Genomic DNA, 16,484 nt, shown 5'->3' with positions numbered 1-16,484 from the left:
GACGCTCCCATTTCCGAAATCCCGCCATCTCAGCGGTCAGCCCACTTCCTTTTTTTAAAATGGCTAAATTTATTCACCTCTCTATACATATGCTCTCCGAGATATTTTTAAGTTTGATCAACTTTGCTAGATTCTCAGTATAAATCAACTTTGTAGATGCTAGATGTTTAGCCCCAATTGGTAACTTTTCTTGTAAGCAGGCAGGCAAAATATTGATGAATGTTATTTAAAAATTTCCATGACCAGTTGTGTTAAGTGTTTTCACACAGTCGAGGCTCCCCATTTCCTGTTAGGTGTTGTGACCTCTCCGAAGAGGCTTATTTATTTAACTTCTATAAATACAACATGCATTGGTGTCTCCTTGAGAAAGGGCTTCTCAGGTTACTGTCATAAACAGAGGCCCCACTGCAGTCCGGGCTGCTGTCCAAGCGCCGGCCATCTACCTAGTGAATCGATGTGCCGTCTGGGAGGGGGCTGTGCCCCAGCGCCACTACCCCGGGGCGTCCCCGTTCTCAGAAACGGGCTGGGGCTAGGGGTCAGAAAGGAGACTCTAGACTACAGGGTGCCCCCCCAAAATGTACTCATTTAACAGCAGATGGCTCAGTTTTGAAAAAAAGATGTAGTTTAACACTGACTTTATAATTATTCAAAGTGCACATACCGTATTTTTCGGACCATAAGACGCTCCGGACCATAAGACGCACCAGTTTTTAGAGAAGGGAAATGAAGAAAAAAAGATTCTGAAACAAATAGTGTCCTAAAATATTTTATGTGCATTAAAACCCAACATCACAGTCATAAACACATGTAATCAACCCTGTAAAGTAAACAGCAGCATTTAGAACCATTCTAGAGCCGGGCAAGCACACAGAGACCACACAGAGCTGGGCAAGTAAAAAAACTTTTTTTTTAAAGTATATGTGTAGGCTATATTTGGACCATAAGATGCAGGGACTTTTTCCCCCCACTTCTGGGGGAAAAAAAGTGCGTCTTATGGTCCGAAAAATACAGTATATGTTTTTGTGACACCCTGTATTTTGGGAACATGGACCTGGATGTCACCTGCTGGAGAACATTAAAGAAGTGGGGGAGAGACAGGTGGGTGGACCTGGGCATTTCTTAAAATCGAAGACAAAGCCCACCTATTTGTTTTCTTTAAAATAAAAAATTTATATATATATATATATATATATATATATATATATATATACACACATGTTTTTATTGATTTCAGAGAGAGGAAGGGAGAGGGAGAGAGAGAGAAACATCAATGATGAAAATCATCAACTGGCTGCCTCCTGTACACCCGCTACTGGACATTGAATCTGCAACCCGGGTATGTGGCCTGATGGGGAATCGAACGGTGACTTCCTGGTTCATAGGTCGACACTTAACCACTGTGCTACACCAGCTGGGCCATTTGCTTTCTTAATGAGATTCCAAACCCACCCTCAGGCTGACCCAGGGCTCGGCTGCTGGGCAGGGTACCCTTGCCTGGCTCCCCACTCCAGGGGCAGCAGCGCTCCCACCGTGTGCCCAGGAAAAGGTGCACGCAGCTTGCCCAGGGCACAGAGGACAGTCAGGCTTTGGTCAAGGTTATATCAGTTGCTGTGTCCCCCTCGGATGCATTCTCGAGGCCTATTGGTAGGATCATGTTCTGCACGATCTGCTTGGGTTCCCTGTTCACCTTCAGGGCTCAGGAGCACGAAGCAGAGAAGGTTTCCTGGAGACTCTGGGATGAACTTGGAAGAGCCCAGGCTCCGGAGTCTCCTGAAGGGGTGACCCTGGGTGGCTCCTCTGCCATTTCCGAGCTCCAGTCCCTTCCTCCGCCCGCGTGGTCACGGGCCGCTGAGAGGCTTGTAACAAGAACGTGGCCATAAAACAGCTTCCAGAAGTGAGAAGCTTCCACTGCACTCTGTCCCTGTTAGTCGCTCTGTTTAGAATGTTCTTGGCATGCTCCTTGCTCTTAAGGAACATTTAGCCCTTCATCTTGCCTCTGCCTTATCAGGCAGCAGTTTTCTAAAGACACTCATTCTTAGTGAAAATCTGATCATCTTTCCCAGATATAACAGGGTTTCCTTTCAGCCAAAAGGCACCGGTTCCTTTGGCGGAGTCCTCAGTCCCGCTGTGCACTGGGCGAGGGGAGGCACTGACAGCCTGCAGCTGCCTTGTGCCCCTCCCCCAAATAGAGCAGAACTATGCCCCCTCTCTACCCTCCCCCCCATTAGAGCAGAACTCCCCTCCCCTCTCTACTCCCCGCCTTTCCCGCCCCCCATTAGAGCAGAACTCCCAGAGGGGAGGCTGGGGCCAGCCATGCTTGGAAATCTCTCCCGGTGGAAGCCAGGAAGGATCAGGAAGAAACCTGTCAGGAGAGAGCAGACCCGTTCCCCCCACACAGATCCTAGTTACCCACAGAGGGAAACGGGAATCAATGCAGAAAAGCCGCCTGCGAGGAAGGGGACTTTCCTTCTGCATCCGCTGTAGCAGCATCTCCCATCAAAAGGAGGCTTTCCTGGCCCTTTTAATAACAACCAGAGAGGCCATTCCTGCTTTCGTTTTTGTCAGTTTAGATAAAGTACGTCCCTTCTTCTCTGTCAGTTTTCTTCTTGTAGAAAATAAAAGTAGTTTAGGGTCTAAAATGGAAGCCCTTTCTTCTCTGTGAATGTCTATAGTGGTAGCCACTGGGCTGGGAATATAAAACAAGGACCACCAGCGCTGACAGACAGACAGGCAGACAGACAGGGCCTCACTTTCCAGGCGGGGGCCCAGCAGTGAGGACACGCTGCAGAGCTGGCTGAGGAGAGACGTTTGTAAGGGCTAGAAGACAGCTCATGAGGTTGGGGTTAGGGCGTGAGGAGAGGACAGGAGGGGGTGCCCAGGCCCATGGAGTAAACAGGTCACCGTGCGCATCGGTCCGGAGAGCATCGGCAGTCAGGTCCTGCTCGGCGTTTGTAGCTGTGGAACAGCTTCAGCTGCGCTGGAGCGTTGGGGAGGAATTGTGGCAGGTCCTGCTCGGAGGGAGAATCTGATCTCCCTTCCTTGGTAACTTTCCCAGGAACCTCTCCCCCCCCCCCCCACAATGCCCCTCGGAGAGACCTTCCAGGCTGGTGCCTCTCTTTAGACACAGCATGTGCTACATACTGAGCTGCGCTATCCATGCAATCCGGTGTCAAGCAGGGATGGCAAGTCTTCCTTCCGAACAAAGATCAAGGGGAAAAGGGGAGAGATTTCTGCTTTATTTTATTTTATTATTTTATTATTTTATTATTTTTATTTTATTTTAATTCAGGCTGCAGAAGTCTCATTCTTCTACATCCCAGGTTTCCATAAGTTGAACTGTCAGGGATAAAGGACATTACATCTTTTTCAACTTCTTTTCCTCTACCCGCTGCACTTTTGAAAATGGGCCCCGGCCGTGACCTCCAGAGAGCACCTTTCCCGGCAGCAGTGCCGGCGCTCAAGGCTCCAGAGCGCGTCCTCTCCTTCGTTTCCTCAGCGTGTGTCCGTGTTTGCGTTTCAAGAACAGATGTTAAACTTTGCTGTTACCTATTTTTTTTTTTTTCATCCTCCAATACTCCATGGGTTGAATATAGGTTTTTGGGGTCTTCTCTCTGTTTTTAAAAAGTGAGGTACAATTGAAATTGGATACAATTTCAGGTGTGAGACATAGTGATTTGCCATTTATATATATGGCAAATGGTCTCCACAATAGGTTTGGTTAGCTGATGCATCCTTGAGAATTTTTAAGACCTACTGTCTTAGCAACTTTCAAATACAATTCAGTACTATTAACTATAATCACCATGCTGTACATTACATCCCCAGGACTTATTTTATAACTGGGAGTTTCATTCAAAGGTACAAACTTCAGCTCGGCTGGCATGGTTCAGTGGTTGAACGTTGACTTATGAATCAAGAAGTCAAGGTTTGATTCCCAATCAGGGTACAGGCCTGGGTTGTGGGCTTGATCACCAGTGTGGGGCGTGCAGGAGGCAGCCAACCAATGATTCTCTCTTATCGTTGATGTTTCTCTCTCTCCTTCTCCCTTCCTCTTTGAAATCAACTTAAAGATATTTTTTAAAAGGTACAAATTTCCATATATTTTTAACTATTATTTAATTTAATATTTTTTTCTTTTTAATATTTTAATATTTTCATTATTTATCCCCTCTTCCACCTCTACCCATAACCCCTGCCCTCACCACAGTGTTGTCCATGTCCCGAGTTCTCTCTTTTTATTCTTTTTTGCTCAATCCTCTCTCCCTCCTGCCCGCCACTGCCAACAAGAGCTGTCTGCCTGTTCTTTGTCTATGAGTCTGCCTCTATTTTGCTTGGTAGCTCAGTTTTTTAAGTGTTATTTTAAAATGTAGGTTCTTTGTTACATAGGGGTGTGTGTGTGTGTGGTGTTCTGTGCACACTGGCAGGAAAGCTTGTGGGGTTTTTGCATTTGTTTTCTGCTGTCAAAGATCCCTCACCCACAGGACACTATGCACAGTGCCCGGCATGCAGCAGGCGCCCCATCAGTGCTCGGTGCTCGGCCACCTTCAGGAGGGGGCGCTCTGCTCCCTCCGCTGTGTGCTGCTTTGTCTCAGCTCTGATGTGGTGCGCTTTATTTAAAAAATGTGTCCTTTCAAATATATTTAACAAGTCGTGAGTGTCTCCCATGATTCAGACATTAGGGAAACCCAGGTAAGAATGGTGCCGTGTCAGAAATAATTGAGTTTCTCCGTGTTTCTAATTTTGTCTTTAATTGAGGTGACATTAACCAGTTGGAAATGTACAATTCAGTGGCACTTAGTACATTCACGTGCAACATCATCTCCATCTAGTTCTAAAGCATTTTTTTTTTTCACCTCCAAGGAGTTCTATATCCATCCACCGACCACTCCCACTCCGTTCTCCCCCCAGCCCCTGGCCACCACTCATCTGCTCTCTGTCTCAGGGATTGCTGTTTGTTTTTTGCCTCATGGATTTTAAAGGAGCAATGGTATTGCACACAATGCGTTGCCACTTGCCTAAGGATAAGCATCCAGGGGCTAAGGCCAGCGTGCGGGAGCCGCCGGGTCAGCTGGCCTGTGTGCAGAACGTGCTTCTTGATGCCAACATGCTTTTCTCAGGATGGTCGGTCCTGACGTGATCCCGCTGCCGCACATATATGGAGCGAGAATCAAAGGCGTGGAGGTGTTCTGTCCTCTGGACCCCCCGCCTCCGTACGAAGCTGTGGTGAACGAGACAGACCGGGAGCAGGTACTGTCCATGCGGGTTTGCTTTGGCGTGTTGACCGCAAGTAGGAAAAGCCGCGTTGGGTACAGAGAGCAATGGGAGATCTTTTGCTCAGCAGATTCTTTTTAAGCTCCCTGGGCCCAGATGATGCTTGAGTTGAGTATCAACCAATATTCCTCTCTTTTTCTTGTGATGCAGACGTCTTCATTCCAAATATCAGAGGGTTCAGAGGCTGCCACCAGCCCGATGGAACTGATCGGCGTGCCAGTGACTCAAGGTAATGCACACACGGTCACTGCCCACACCCGTGAGGTAGTAAGTTAAAACATGATAAAATAATGATCTCTCTGGTATTTGTTGGAGGTCAGATATTCTTGGAGATACGGCCTTTGCAAGTGGGAGATAACATTGACCGGAAATACAGATATCCCTAGAATCTGTTAGGAGTTGTCAGACTATTCTCAGGGACCTGTGAAATACATTAGAGTTTAATTTGGCATTCCTGTGTTTTCCAACCTAAGAATTTTATTTTCTTCTGTTAAAAATGAGATGTTTTTGAAGAGAAAAGGAGCGTTTCATTTCTTACCAGGGTGATTTGCTGTGAGATCATGCTCAGGTCATGCTGCCGTCACAGGCAGAGATTTTTGATCCCCAGTCCTTCAGTAAGTAGTAGAGTCGGTTTGTATTTATCTTTGTAATTTAAGGGGACATTGCTGCAGCTTTCTCTCTTTGGAGGGGTTTTAAGTGTCCCAGAAAATTGTCCACCAGGACAAAATTGCACATGGTGATAAATAATGGATCAGCTTTTAGCTCTTATAGGCAGAGGTGGTTTTTCAGCAGTGCCATTTGGAGTTGGGTTTCTGACCTGTTCACCTTCTGTCTCATGTTTCCTGAGTATGTTTGTAATTCTTCCATTTCTTGTTTCCTGAGTATGTTTGTAATTCTTCCATTTCTTGTTTCTTTTTTAAAATCTTTATTGTTGAAAGTATTGCATATGTCTCCCCCCCCCCCCCCCATTTCCTTCATTGACCTCTTCTAGCTCACCCTTGCCCCCTGCCCCAGGCATTTACCTCCCTGTTGTCTGTGTCCAAGGGTTATGATATATGCATACACCTTCTTTGGTTGATCTCTTCCCATCCACCTCCGTCTTCCCTCTGAGATCCCACAGTCTGTTCCATGGTTCTATTTCTCTGGATCTATTTTGTACTTCAATTTATTTTGTTCATTAGATTCCACCTATTATTGAGACCATGTGATTCTTGTCTTCCTCTGACTAGCTTATTTCGCTTAGCATAGTACTCTCCAGGTCCCTCCATGCTGTCTCAGAGAGTAAGAGGCCCTTCTATTTTACTGTTGCATAGTGTTCCATGGTGTAAATATACCACAGCTTTTTTATCCACTCATGTACTAATGGGTCCTTGGACTGTTTCCAGATCTTAGCTATTGTAAATTGTGCTGCTATGCATATAGAGGTGCATACATTCTTTCTGATTGGTATTTTGGGTTTCTTAGGATATATTCCTAGAAGTAGGATCATGGGTTCAAATGGAAGTTCCATATTTAATTTTTTGAGGAAACTCCATACTGTTCTCCACAGTGGCTGCCCCAGTCTGCATTCCCACCAGCAGTGCATGAGGATTACTTTTTCTCCGCATCCTCATCAACTGTCCTTTGTTGATTTGTTGATGGTAGCCATTCTGACAGGTGTGAGGTGATATCTCATTGTCGTTTTAATTTGCGTTTCGCTGATGATCAGTGACTTTGAGCATGTTTTCATATGTCTCTTGGCCATCTGTATGTCCCCTTTGGAGAAGTGTCTATTTAGGTCCTTTGCCCATTTTTTAATTGGATTGCTATCTTCCTTGTGTTAAGTTGTATGAGTTCCTTATACATATTAACCCTTATCAGATCTATCATTGTCAAATATGTTCCCCCATTATTTCACTTCTTAAAAATGTTCCCCAGCCCCAGCTTAGGCTCACAAATGATGTGATTTTTATTTCCCCGAGCAGAAGTCACCCGATTCCAGAGTGGTTTCACGGATGCATTTAGTGGCTACTGGCTCTTTAATTTGGCTCAACAGAAGTTCCATGGCCCACCCTGCAGATACCCCTCTGCCTGCACTTGGTCTGCAGCTTACAGGGCAGCCCCTCACCTGTGCAGGCATTATTTTCCACCAACAAGCCTGTCCCGAACGGTATGAGACGGCTCGGAGCTCTCCCATGCCAAGGCGATCGTGCGGTAATGCACACCCTCTCTCTCACCAGGATGTGTCACCGGAGAAGATACTAAGCCCCTTTAGGAAAAGCTGACACTCTGGCAGGGCTTCACTGTTTGGAGGTGAAGGTTCTGTTTGTCTGAGGCCTGGCGTGGGGGTTCGGAGAGGCAGCGTTTCCCACAGTGCCGGGAAGCAAACTTCTCGGGCCGGCCGCCTAAGCAAATGTTGTCAACCGTGTGGCTCTTGCCCCAGCAGGTTTGGGCTCACAGGTGTTTCCTGCCCAAATTTCTGAGGGCTGCAGCTGGAAAAATAATTTTTGTTTCTCTTTAAAAAAAAAAAACAAACTTAGGTGGGAACATTCCTAGCACACCTGGAGAAGAAGGCGCATCCACTTCCGTTGCCAACGCAGACCCACCACGTCCCGGGAGGAGCCCGAGTGCCCGCCATCCCACGATGAGAAGGTCAAAGAGCGACCCTGTGTTCCATCCTTCTGCAGAGCGAGGTGAGGCCGCCCCCCAGGCTCCCGCAGAGCCCGTACTTACCTCCAGGGGCCATGAGCAGGCAGGTGGCTCCGGCCACCCTGGGCCCTGCAGTTCAAGAGATGCCTTGAGAAAGTAAGATATTTTACATGCACATTAGGGATATACGTCTGCCCCCATCTTTTAAGCTGGTGGGGTGTTTTTATTTTATTTTATATTTTTAATATATTTTATTGATTTTTTTTTTTTTTTACAGAGAGGAAGAGAGAGGGATAGAGAGTTAGAAACATCGATGAGAGAATCATCCATCAGCTGCCTCTTGCACACCCCCTTACTGGGGATGTGCCCACAACCAAGATACATGCCCTTGACTGGAATCAAACCTGGGACCTTTCAGTCTGCAGTCCAATGCTCTATCCACTGAGCCAAACCGGTTTCGGCTATTTTATTTTTTTAAAATATATTTTTATTGATTTCAGAGAGGAAGGGAGAGGGGGAGAGAGATGGAAACATCAATGATGAGAATCATTGATCCATGACCTCCTGCATGGCCCTTACTGGGGATCGAGCCCAAAATCGGGGCCTGTGCCCTGACTGGGAATGGAACCCTGACCTCCTGGTTCCTAAGTTGATGCTCAACCACTGAGCCACACTGGCGGGCAAGGGTGTTTTTCTTCTTAAATCATTGTCATCAAAAGCATTTGGTTGCAGACAACGCTGTGCTAGGTACTACATGAAGGAAATAACGCCAGCCTCTCTCTGATCTCTACGTTCTCGCGATCGTGTGGGAATACATATTCTCTCTCAGGAGAAGTCAGAGGGAGGTCTTGTTTGTATTCCCTTTTCTATAATTTAATATTAGTTGTCTTTTTGCTGAGTACGAATGATTGTATTATTTAAATCCCACCTTGTTTTAAGAACTTTGGATTAGAGTGAAACACTTCATCCCCTCCCTCTCTGTTTTGAGTTTGTTTGTGTCTAGATATTATTTGAATATATGAATGCCTGAACATCTCCAAATATGTCTTCAGTGTAGAAAATTGTAAAATAAATAAATAAATAAAGGGACGAAAGGAAGAAAATGAAAAACTGTAATCCTGTGTGCACCGGCTCTTCTCGGTGACCTGTTCTCACCAGTGCCTTCGCTTTCCTGCTCTCACCTCGCCTTCTCCGGGCCTGGACCGCCCCTTCATCCCACTCCTGTCCCTCTGACGGCCTGTGCTGTGGGCCCCAGTCTCCACTGACTGTGTGGGAACCAGAAAGCACTCCTCTCCTGTCCTCTCACCAAGAGGCCCGCCACCTCCCCGCCCTCCCCCACGCTCCTGAATGCCGCTGCCACCCCAGCAGGCGGGCAGCCGGCCCTCCGCTCCCAGGCCCCACTTCACTGCCATCGCTGCCCTCCCTGGCAAGCTGAGGACTCTTGCTGGTCACCCGCCGGCTTCAACGGGAACATTGCTGTCTGCACAGCTCAGAGAGGTCTTTCCAGAATCCCTTCCCATGCTGCAGCGCTGCCGGGGTGATGAGGACCCGTGTTTACCTGTGGGACCAGGTTGCCTTCAGGGGACTGGTGTGGTCCCGGTCCTCACACCCGAGTGTTCGTAGGGAGTGCTCCTGGGAGGTCCCGGTTCCGTGACATGCCTGTGACGGCCCAGGAGGACCGCTCTCTGTTCACCACCGTTTGCAGATCCTCATGGCTGCGTTCTCCAGAGGACGAGGGTGCTCCCTGCCCTCCACCTGCTCTCCCACCCTCTGCTTCCTTTCCTCACTGACTCTCAGATCCTGCTTAGCAGACCTTTGCAGACTGGAACCTCCAGGGCCGCGTGCACCGAAGGCTGCTGGCCGGCTTCTGAGCACGCGGGAGCCAGGCCTGCATCCCCCTTCACCCGCCTGAGGCGCCGCTGTGCCCTGCACCCTTCCTTCTCGCTGAAGCAGGTAGTTGTGGAAGTGAGAGCCTGCGGTGGGTTTTCCAGGCCCACTGCTGACATCTGGAACGACCTGGTTTTCCTGCACTTAGATCTCTCTTTCTGTAACCGTGAGCCGTAAAGTGCTGCCCTCTGCCCCGGTGCGAGCACTGATACCGAGTCCGTGCAGTGCCCTGGCGGATGGTTAGGACAAAGGTACAGTCCCCGTGCACAGAGCCTTCCCCTCATCCCACGAGTCTTGTCTCCCCTCAGCCCCTGCCTCTCAGCGGCTCCTTCATCCTCCCCCTTGAACGTTCCTCCATCAGCCAGCCACGCTTTGTCCGCTTGCCCACCCATCCCAGACATCGGCCATCACCCATGACCCCGCTGCTCCGCTGTGGTTTGTACTTGGGATGCCCATCTCGATCGCCTGTCTTTACCGCAGGGGCAGTGTTTCCCGTGGCACAATGAAACGGGTCGCGGACACATCCTGTTGGAACGACATCGGGAAATAAGCTCATGTCATAGCTGTTGGTTTTGTGTGTGTGTGTGTGTGTGTGTGTGTGTGTGTGTGTGTGTGTGTTTCCTTTTGCAAAACGAAAAGCAAGACGCGCATGGCTGTTGGCATCCGTCACGTGCTTCCCGCGCCGACTCCAGCGGCCCGTGCTGTCTCCCACGCAGGCGCGTGTCCGCAGGGCCGTGGCCAACGGGCCCGTGTGTTTGTCTGCCCACAGCCGCGCCCGTGCTCAGCTGCGAAGCCGCCACCCAGACGGAGGGGAGGCCGGAGCTGGCCGCGGTGACCCTGCGGAGGGGCGTGCGGCCCAGGGCGGCCAGGTGCAGGCCGCAGTCCCTGATCGACTACAAGTCCTACATGGACACCAAGCTGCTGGTGGCCCGGTTCCTGGAGCAGTCCTCCTGCGCCATGACGCCCGACATCCACGAGCTCGTGGAGAACATCAAGTCGGTGCTGAAGTCTGACGAGGAGCACATGGAGGAGGCCATCACGAGTGCCAGCTTCCTGGAGCAGGTAGTTTTAATGCTGTGATCCGGTCTGAGTCACATCACTTGTTTCCACAGCAGCCTAAACGGCCTCTCCGAGTTCCTGCCCCAGGCACCGTAAGTTCACGGTCGCTGTATCAGGGGAAATGTGGTCCGGAAGTGGTGGATTGGGGGGAAGGGTGAGTGGAGAGGAAGCCGGAGCACTTTCTTTTCAGGCGGGGTGACTCTCCCCAGCCTTCTTGGCCCGAAGGAAGAGGAACCGTTTTTTTCTGGGATTGGGCGCCTGGAAAAAGCCACGGCTGCAGCTTGGGGCCAAAAGCAGGGGGCGTGGGCAGTGGGGGGCACATGCAGCAGTTGGCTCCCTGTGTTGAAAGTGTCCCTGCATGCGGCATGTTTTCTCAGCCCATTGGCCACGACGGACATGCCTGAATTTTAATACAGGCATGATTCTGAGAGCTGTTCCCATTCCTGTGAAATGTTTGGCAAGATATCCAAGCCGACAGAACCGAATGGAACACACACACCCTTCTTTCCAGAGGTTAAAACCTACCAGGCAATCCGCCGAGGGGAAGCCACAGGGAGAAGATACAGGTGGCGTGTGAACCATCCTCTTCGGTGTCAGGGAGGGCTGCATGAGATGGTCCTGCTCCTGTGTTCCTGAAGGAGGGGCCTTGCTTTCTGATGAGAACTGGGGCTGGGCCACATCTTCCATTACCGACCTTCTTTTAAAAGCCGTCACCTTGGGGGCGTTTTCTGCACTGCTCTGGGTACGTGGGGTGGTGGCGAAGGCAGCCCTGTTACCTGGCTGCGTGCATCTAGTGCCAGCAGACACTTCCTGGCCACAGAGCTCAGGTCATTACCAGCACCAGGATCCCGGGTGAAATTCCAAGGCAGTTTGACCCAATCCCCTTCTCACTGTCCTTTCTGTTCCCCCATTCTATCTCCTGGTCGCTTCTAACAGAAGCCACAGGCAGAGTCTCTGCAGTCCCTTAGGAGCACAGGAGCAATTTGATTCCTCGCAGGAAGAGGTGCATGAGCCAGGGTCCCTCTTGTCTGCTTTCTGAAAGAGCGGTTGGCCCGTGGCCCTGGGTCAGGCTCTAGGCAGTAGCCCACGTTGGGGAGACATTTCCGTCCGGGAGTCCCTGCCTCCTTTCCTCTGTGCGGTCTCAGTGGCCCACTAAGCAGGAGCGAGCATTTGGAGTCCCTGGAAGGCTGCCGAGCTCTGGTGAGGCAAGAGCCGGAGCATCTGCCACAGAGGTGGTCTGGACCTTCCGCACAGGCTTGCTCTCTGGGACATCACTGAGGGGGGAAGGACAGCAGGTGCTGTCGCCACAACATTCACTGGGCCTGGGTCAAAGTTCAGGCGCTGGGACTATTGGAATAGACCTGGGCCATCTACTGGAGCCGTCCCAGCTCTTGCACATTTTCACTTTCTCTACGTTATTAGAACACATTTTTAGATCCACTGTAAGTTTCACCAATTCAAAACCACTTCTCCTAACTAACTTCACGTAACAATAGTTATGAATGTTGGAATTTTCTTCTTACTTAGGAAGCAAGACAGGCCTTAAATACAGAATCATAGAATGTTAGCAAATCTGATAACTCTTTGGGGGGTTAACTTTTTAATGACCTTAAAGTCTCACAATGGGCCCTGGCCGGATGGCTCGGTTGGAGCGCTGTCCTGTGCACCAAAGGCTGTGGGTTTGATTCCCATTCAGGGCATATAACTAGGTTGTGGGTTCAATCCCTGTATGGAAGGCAACCAATCGATGTTCTCTCTCACCTGTCTCTCTTGAAATTAGTTTTAAAAATCTCGTCCTTGGGTGAGAGTAAAACACAGTTCTGAAAGGTACAAACTAAACAAAACGTCATCCCAATGATTGTTCTATGACATGGGTGGTAACAAAGCACCGGCTTCTCCCAGGGCACTGACAGTATTGTGGGTCATAGACGGACTGTGCAGTGTCACAGACTTTTCATGTACTGGACAGCTCTCTCCTCATCCATCCCAGTTGGGTGAGGAATTTATCATGTTTTTGTCATTTTTACAAAATAGTCATATTATGATGTCAGCAGTAGAAACGTTCTTGAAGAGTTTTTACAAATAAACTGGATTGGTTGTTATGCTGTTTATTGAGGGGCTATTTGATCAGTTAGAAGCATCATTGGTTTTGGTTGACATTTTGTAAGCACATCACCTGCCTGCAAGGCCAAATCATAGTCACCAAATGTGTGAGTCCCTTGGTGTCGCCTGGGTTCTTGTTGCAAGTACAGATGCTTGAGCCGCACTCCTCACTCACGTGTGCGGGGAGCTGGGAACCCATGTCTCTGACAGGCTCCCGCCCCTTCCTGTGATGTGCAGGCCCCCAGGAGGCCAAAGCGAAATTGGGGAAAGTGATGACCAGTGTTCATTATAAAGCAGTGGTCGGCAAACTCATTAGTCAACAGAGCCAAATATCAACAGTACAATGATTGAAGTTTCTTTGGAGAGTCAACGTTTTAAACTTAAACTTCTTCTAAAGCCATTTCTTCAAAGTAGACTGGCCCAGGCCCTGGTATTTTGTGGAAGAGCCACACTCAAGGGGCCAAAGAGCCGCATGTGGCTCAAGAGCTGCAGTTTGCCGACCCCGGGTATAAAGCAAGACATTGCAATAGCTGAGTCAGAGAAGTGAGGCAGGGCTACCTTTGAAACCATAGGACATCTGGGGAATGTGCTAGAAACTTTAGGAAAGAGGCACTATGGTAAGCCTCTCTGGAATTCCACGTGGGTTCCACTTTGGGAGAACGCCCTCCTTTCTTTCTCAAGGCAACTAAACGTCACATGGACGGACGTAGGAGGCAGACCCAGGGCCTCTGGTGAAGCGTAACCTCTCCCCACCCTCTTCCTTCTCCCAAAGATCATGGCCCCCCTGCAGCCCAGCCCGCTCCGGGCCCAGCTGCCGCCCTCGCGGAGACAGCCCGGCGTGCTGCACCTGCGGAGCTGCGGGGACCTGAGCACCTTCGTGGCGGCCGGGAGGCCCCGAGTGGAGAGGCGGCCGCGGCGGGCGGCCGAGCGGCCACACAGCCTCATCGGCGTCATTCGCGAGACCGTCCTGTGAACCTCGGGGACCGGAAGGAAGGAAGGATCCCCTCCTCACCGTGCAGCGTCCAGGGTGGGGGTTGGGGTCCCCCCTCTGGGAACTGCTCTGAAAGGGGGGCCCTTCAGAGGACACCCGTCCTCGCTCTACGGCGGCTCACCTGTCTGCTGGCCGAGGGTTCTTCAGGCCTATTGGGGGTTGGGTGCATCAGATTGGAGGCTGTGAAGGCAGCAATCCTCCCCCCTGCCGGACCCTCCCCGGAGTAGGTTAATGAGTCCTCGCCCACACACCACCTAGTGGCTCTCTTCCTCGTCCAGCCCTGTCGCTGGGGGCAGGTCTCTGGGCTGCTGTCGATAGACTCTGCGGCCACACACTGCTCCGTGAGAGAGGAATTGGCACGCACCCACTGGGGATCGCCTGCAACCCAGCCATGTGCCCTGACCGGGAAGCGAACGGTGACTTCCCGGTTCCTAGGCCGACGCTCAACCACGGAGCCACGCCAGCCGGGCTGGCATGAAGCACGGATGATCAGCCCCCATGCTCCCATCATCAAGTCCCTGCGTAGATCGCCCTGCAGTCACTCCCCTTAGGAAAAACGGGGAACTTTTTCAGTGACAAATTGTAATGACAGACATTTAGGGGGAGTATTCCGAAATGTTGATTCCATTTATTCATGCTTGCAGAACTAGAGATGGCTAAGGCAGAATTGAGAATAAAACGTTCACTTTGGACCTCTGGACTCGGTGTACCACGTTTGTGTGTGCGGACGGGGCCACACCCAACCTTACGGAGATGCGGGGCAGTGGTGGTCAGGTTTGGGCGGGCCACCAGGCCAGTTTTGTCTCCAACGCACCCGATCCCCATTCATGACAACATGTCCTTTATGCATTCAGTGGGCGCCTGGCCGAACAGCTTCATGGCATTGCCTTGTGGTGGGACTGAGGGCAATAAATCAGTAAAGTGATTACAGATCGGGCATTAGTGCTAAGAAGGAAGGAGGCAGTTGGAGAAGGCATCTTTGCGGAAATGGCATTTAAACTGGACCTGACTATGAGGAGCAGGGAAGGGTGTTCCAGGCAGAGGGAACAGCCCAGGCAAAGGCCTCCGGCACTAGCGGCTGCTGTGGAAGCAGCCCTGAGTGAGGGGAGGAGCTCAAGCTGGGCTTTATGCTAACATGAGGTTCCATGGGAAAGCTTTCAACAGGAGTAACAGATTTAATTTACATCTCAAGAGATCACCAGGCATAGCGGAGGCCAGTTTAGGTCAGGATATGGGCTCCAGGAGGTGAGGAGTTGGACAAGGATGCCTGTGCTCCAAGTCCTGTGTTGGGGGTTTTACAGTCTCATTTCACCCTCACAACAGCCTGAGGGGGGAGCTGTGAGTGTCCCCATTTCACATACGAGGAAAACGAGGCTCAGTAACTTGCCCAAGGTAGTAATGCCTTTCATAGCCAGAAGCCCATCTCCAGAAACCGCTCTGATTTTCAGCCTTCCAAATAGTAGCCGTTTGCCATTTCTTGTGTCTCTGAGAAGTGGTTGCTAAGACTTCGCGCTTGGCTCATGGAAGCAGAGACTTCCTGGGCTCCAAGCCCACGGACTTCGCAGAGTGGGAACTGGCATGAGGTCAGGGGACTGAGACGTGGGAAGGGAAGGACCATTGGGAGGCACTGAGTTGGGGTGCGGGGTGGATTGTGGAGGCAGGTGTGCAGATGAGGGGACTGGGGTCGGCCCACCTCCCTGGCTGAATGTGTTTGTGGAGGTCCCCAAAAACAGTCTCTCTGTTCTCATCCCCTCACCCTCACATACCGAACTCCCCACGTTAGTGAACAGTTTTTCCATTTCTTTAGAAGTCCCCACTGTCAGCACATGGCTGCCCACTGGGGCTGGCCCACTCCCTGAGGTAAGCCCCGTCCTTCCTGAGGGTCTACAATAGGGGTGTCGAACTCAATCAGAGAAGGGGCCAAAATCTAAAATCCAGCCTAAATCGCGGGCCGAATGGTTTACTGAACAGTCATAAACTGTCATTGTGATGGAAATGCAGCGGAGTGCAGTGATGACAGCGCGGTGCGGGCCACATTGCAAGGCCTGGCGGGACGGATTTGGCCCGCGGGCCTTGTGTTTGACACATGTGGTCTACAGTAGGGGTGTCGAACTCAATCAGAGAAGGGGCCAAAATCTAAAATCCAGCCTAAATCGCGGGCCGAATGGTTTACTGAACAGTCATAAACTGTCATTGTGATGGAAATGCAGCGGAGTGCAGTGATGACAGCGCGGTGCGGGCCACATTGCAAGGCCTGGCGGGACGGATTTGGCCCGCGGGCCTTGTGTTTGACACATGTGGTCTACAGGGTGACAAGCCCAGGCTCTCTGACACCCAGAGACCACCCACGTAGCCAGCCTGGTTGCTTTTCTCCATTATGGTTGCTTAGTTACCCCCGACTTAGTGTCTCAGGGTCAAGCCAGGGTTCTCAGCCCACCAATTCATTCCTCCTCTGGGGCTGAGAGACAAGGACTGGCCTTCCTCCACCCAGGCTGGGTCTTTCTAGGCTTCTGTTTTTTCCTTACTGCAGGAGGACATTTCCCCA

General features: G+C 50.7%; 1 protein-coding gene across 4 annotated transcripts in view; it reads left to right on the top strand.

Moving 5' to 3' along the window:
- FAM189A2 (family with sequence similarity 189 member A2) overlaps positions 1-14,631 on the top strand; it is a 53,139-nt gene extending 38,508 nt beyond the window's left edge. For 3 of the 4 annotated variants that reach the window (XM_045580139.1, XM_045580138.1, XM_036433847.2), the window contains 5 exons: positions 5,118-5,247; positions 5,422-5,500; positions 7,791-7,943; positions 10,556-10,848; positions 13,721-14,631. In XM_045580139.1, coding sequence (XP_045436095.1) covers positions 5,118-5,247; positions 5,422-5,500; positions 7,791-7,943; positions 10,556-10,848; positions 13,721-13,921 — 856 coding nt within the window. In that variant the 3' untranslated portion in view covers positions 13,922-14,631. Of the gene's footprint in view, positions 1-5,117; positions 5,248-5,421; positions 5,501-7,790; positions 7,944-10,425; positions 10,849-13,720 lie in introns of all 4 variants that reach the window. The other variant, XM_045580140.1, reaches the window with a different exon arrangement.
- Positions 14,632-16,484: the final 1,853 nt, after the last annotated feature.

Source organism: Pipistrellus kuhlii, unplaced genomic scaffold, assembly GCF_014108245.1.
Source record: "Pipistrellus kuhlii isolate mPipKuh1 unplaced genomic scaffold, mPipKuh1.p scaffold_m20_p_12, whole genome shotgun sequence".
NCBI classification, from domain to species: Eukaryota; Metazoa; Chordata; class Mammalia; order Chiroptera; family Vespertilionidae; genus Pipistrellus; species Pipistrellus kuhlii.
Note: the sequence above shows the minus strand (reverse complement) of the source record. Positions and strands in the feature narration are given on the sequence as shown.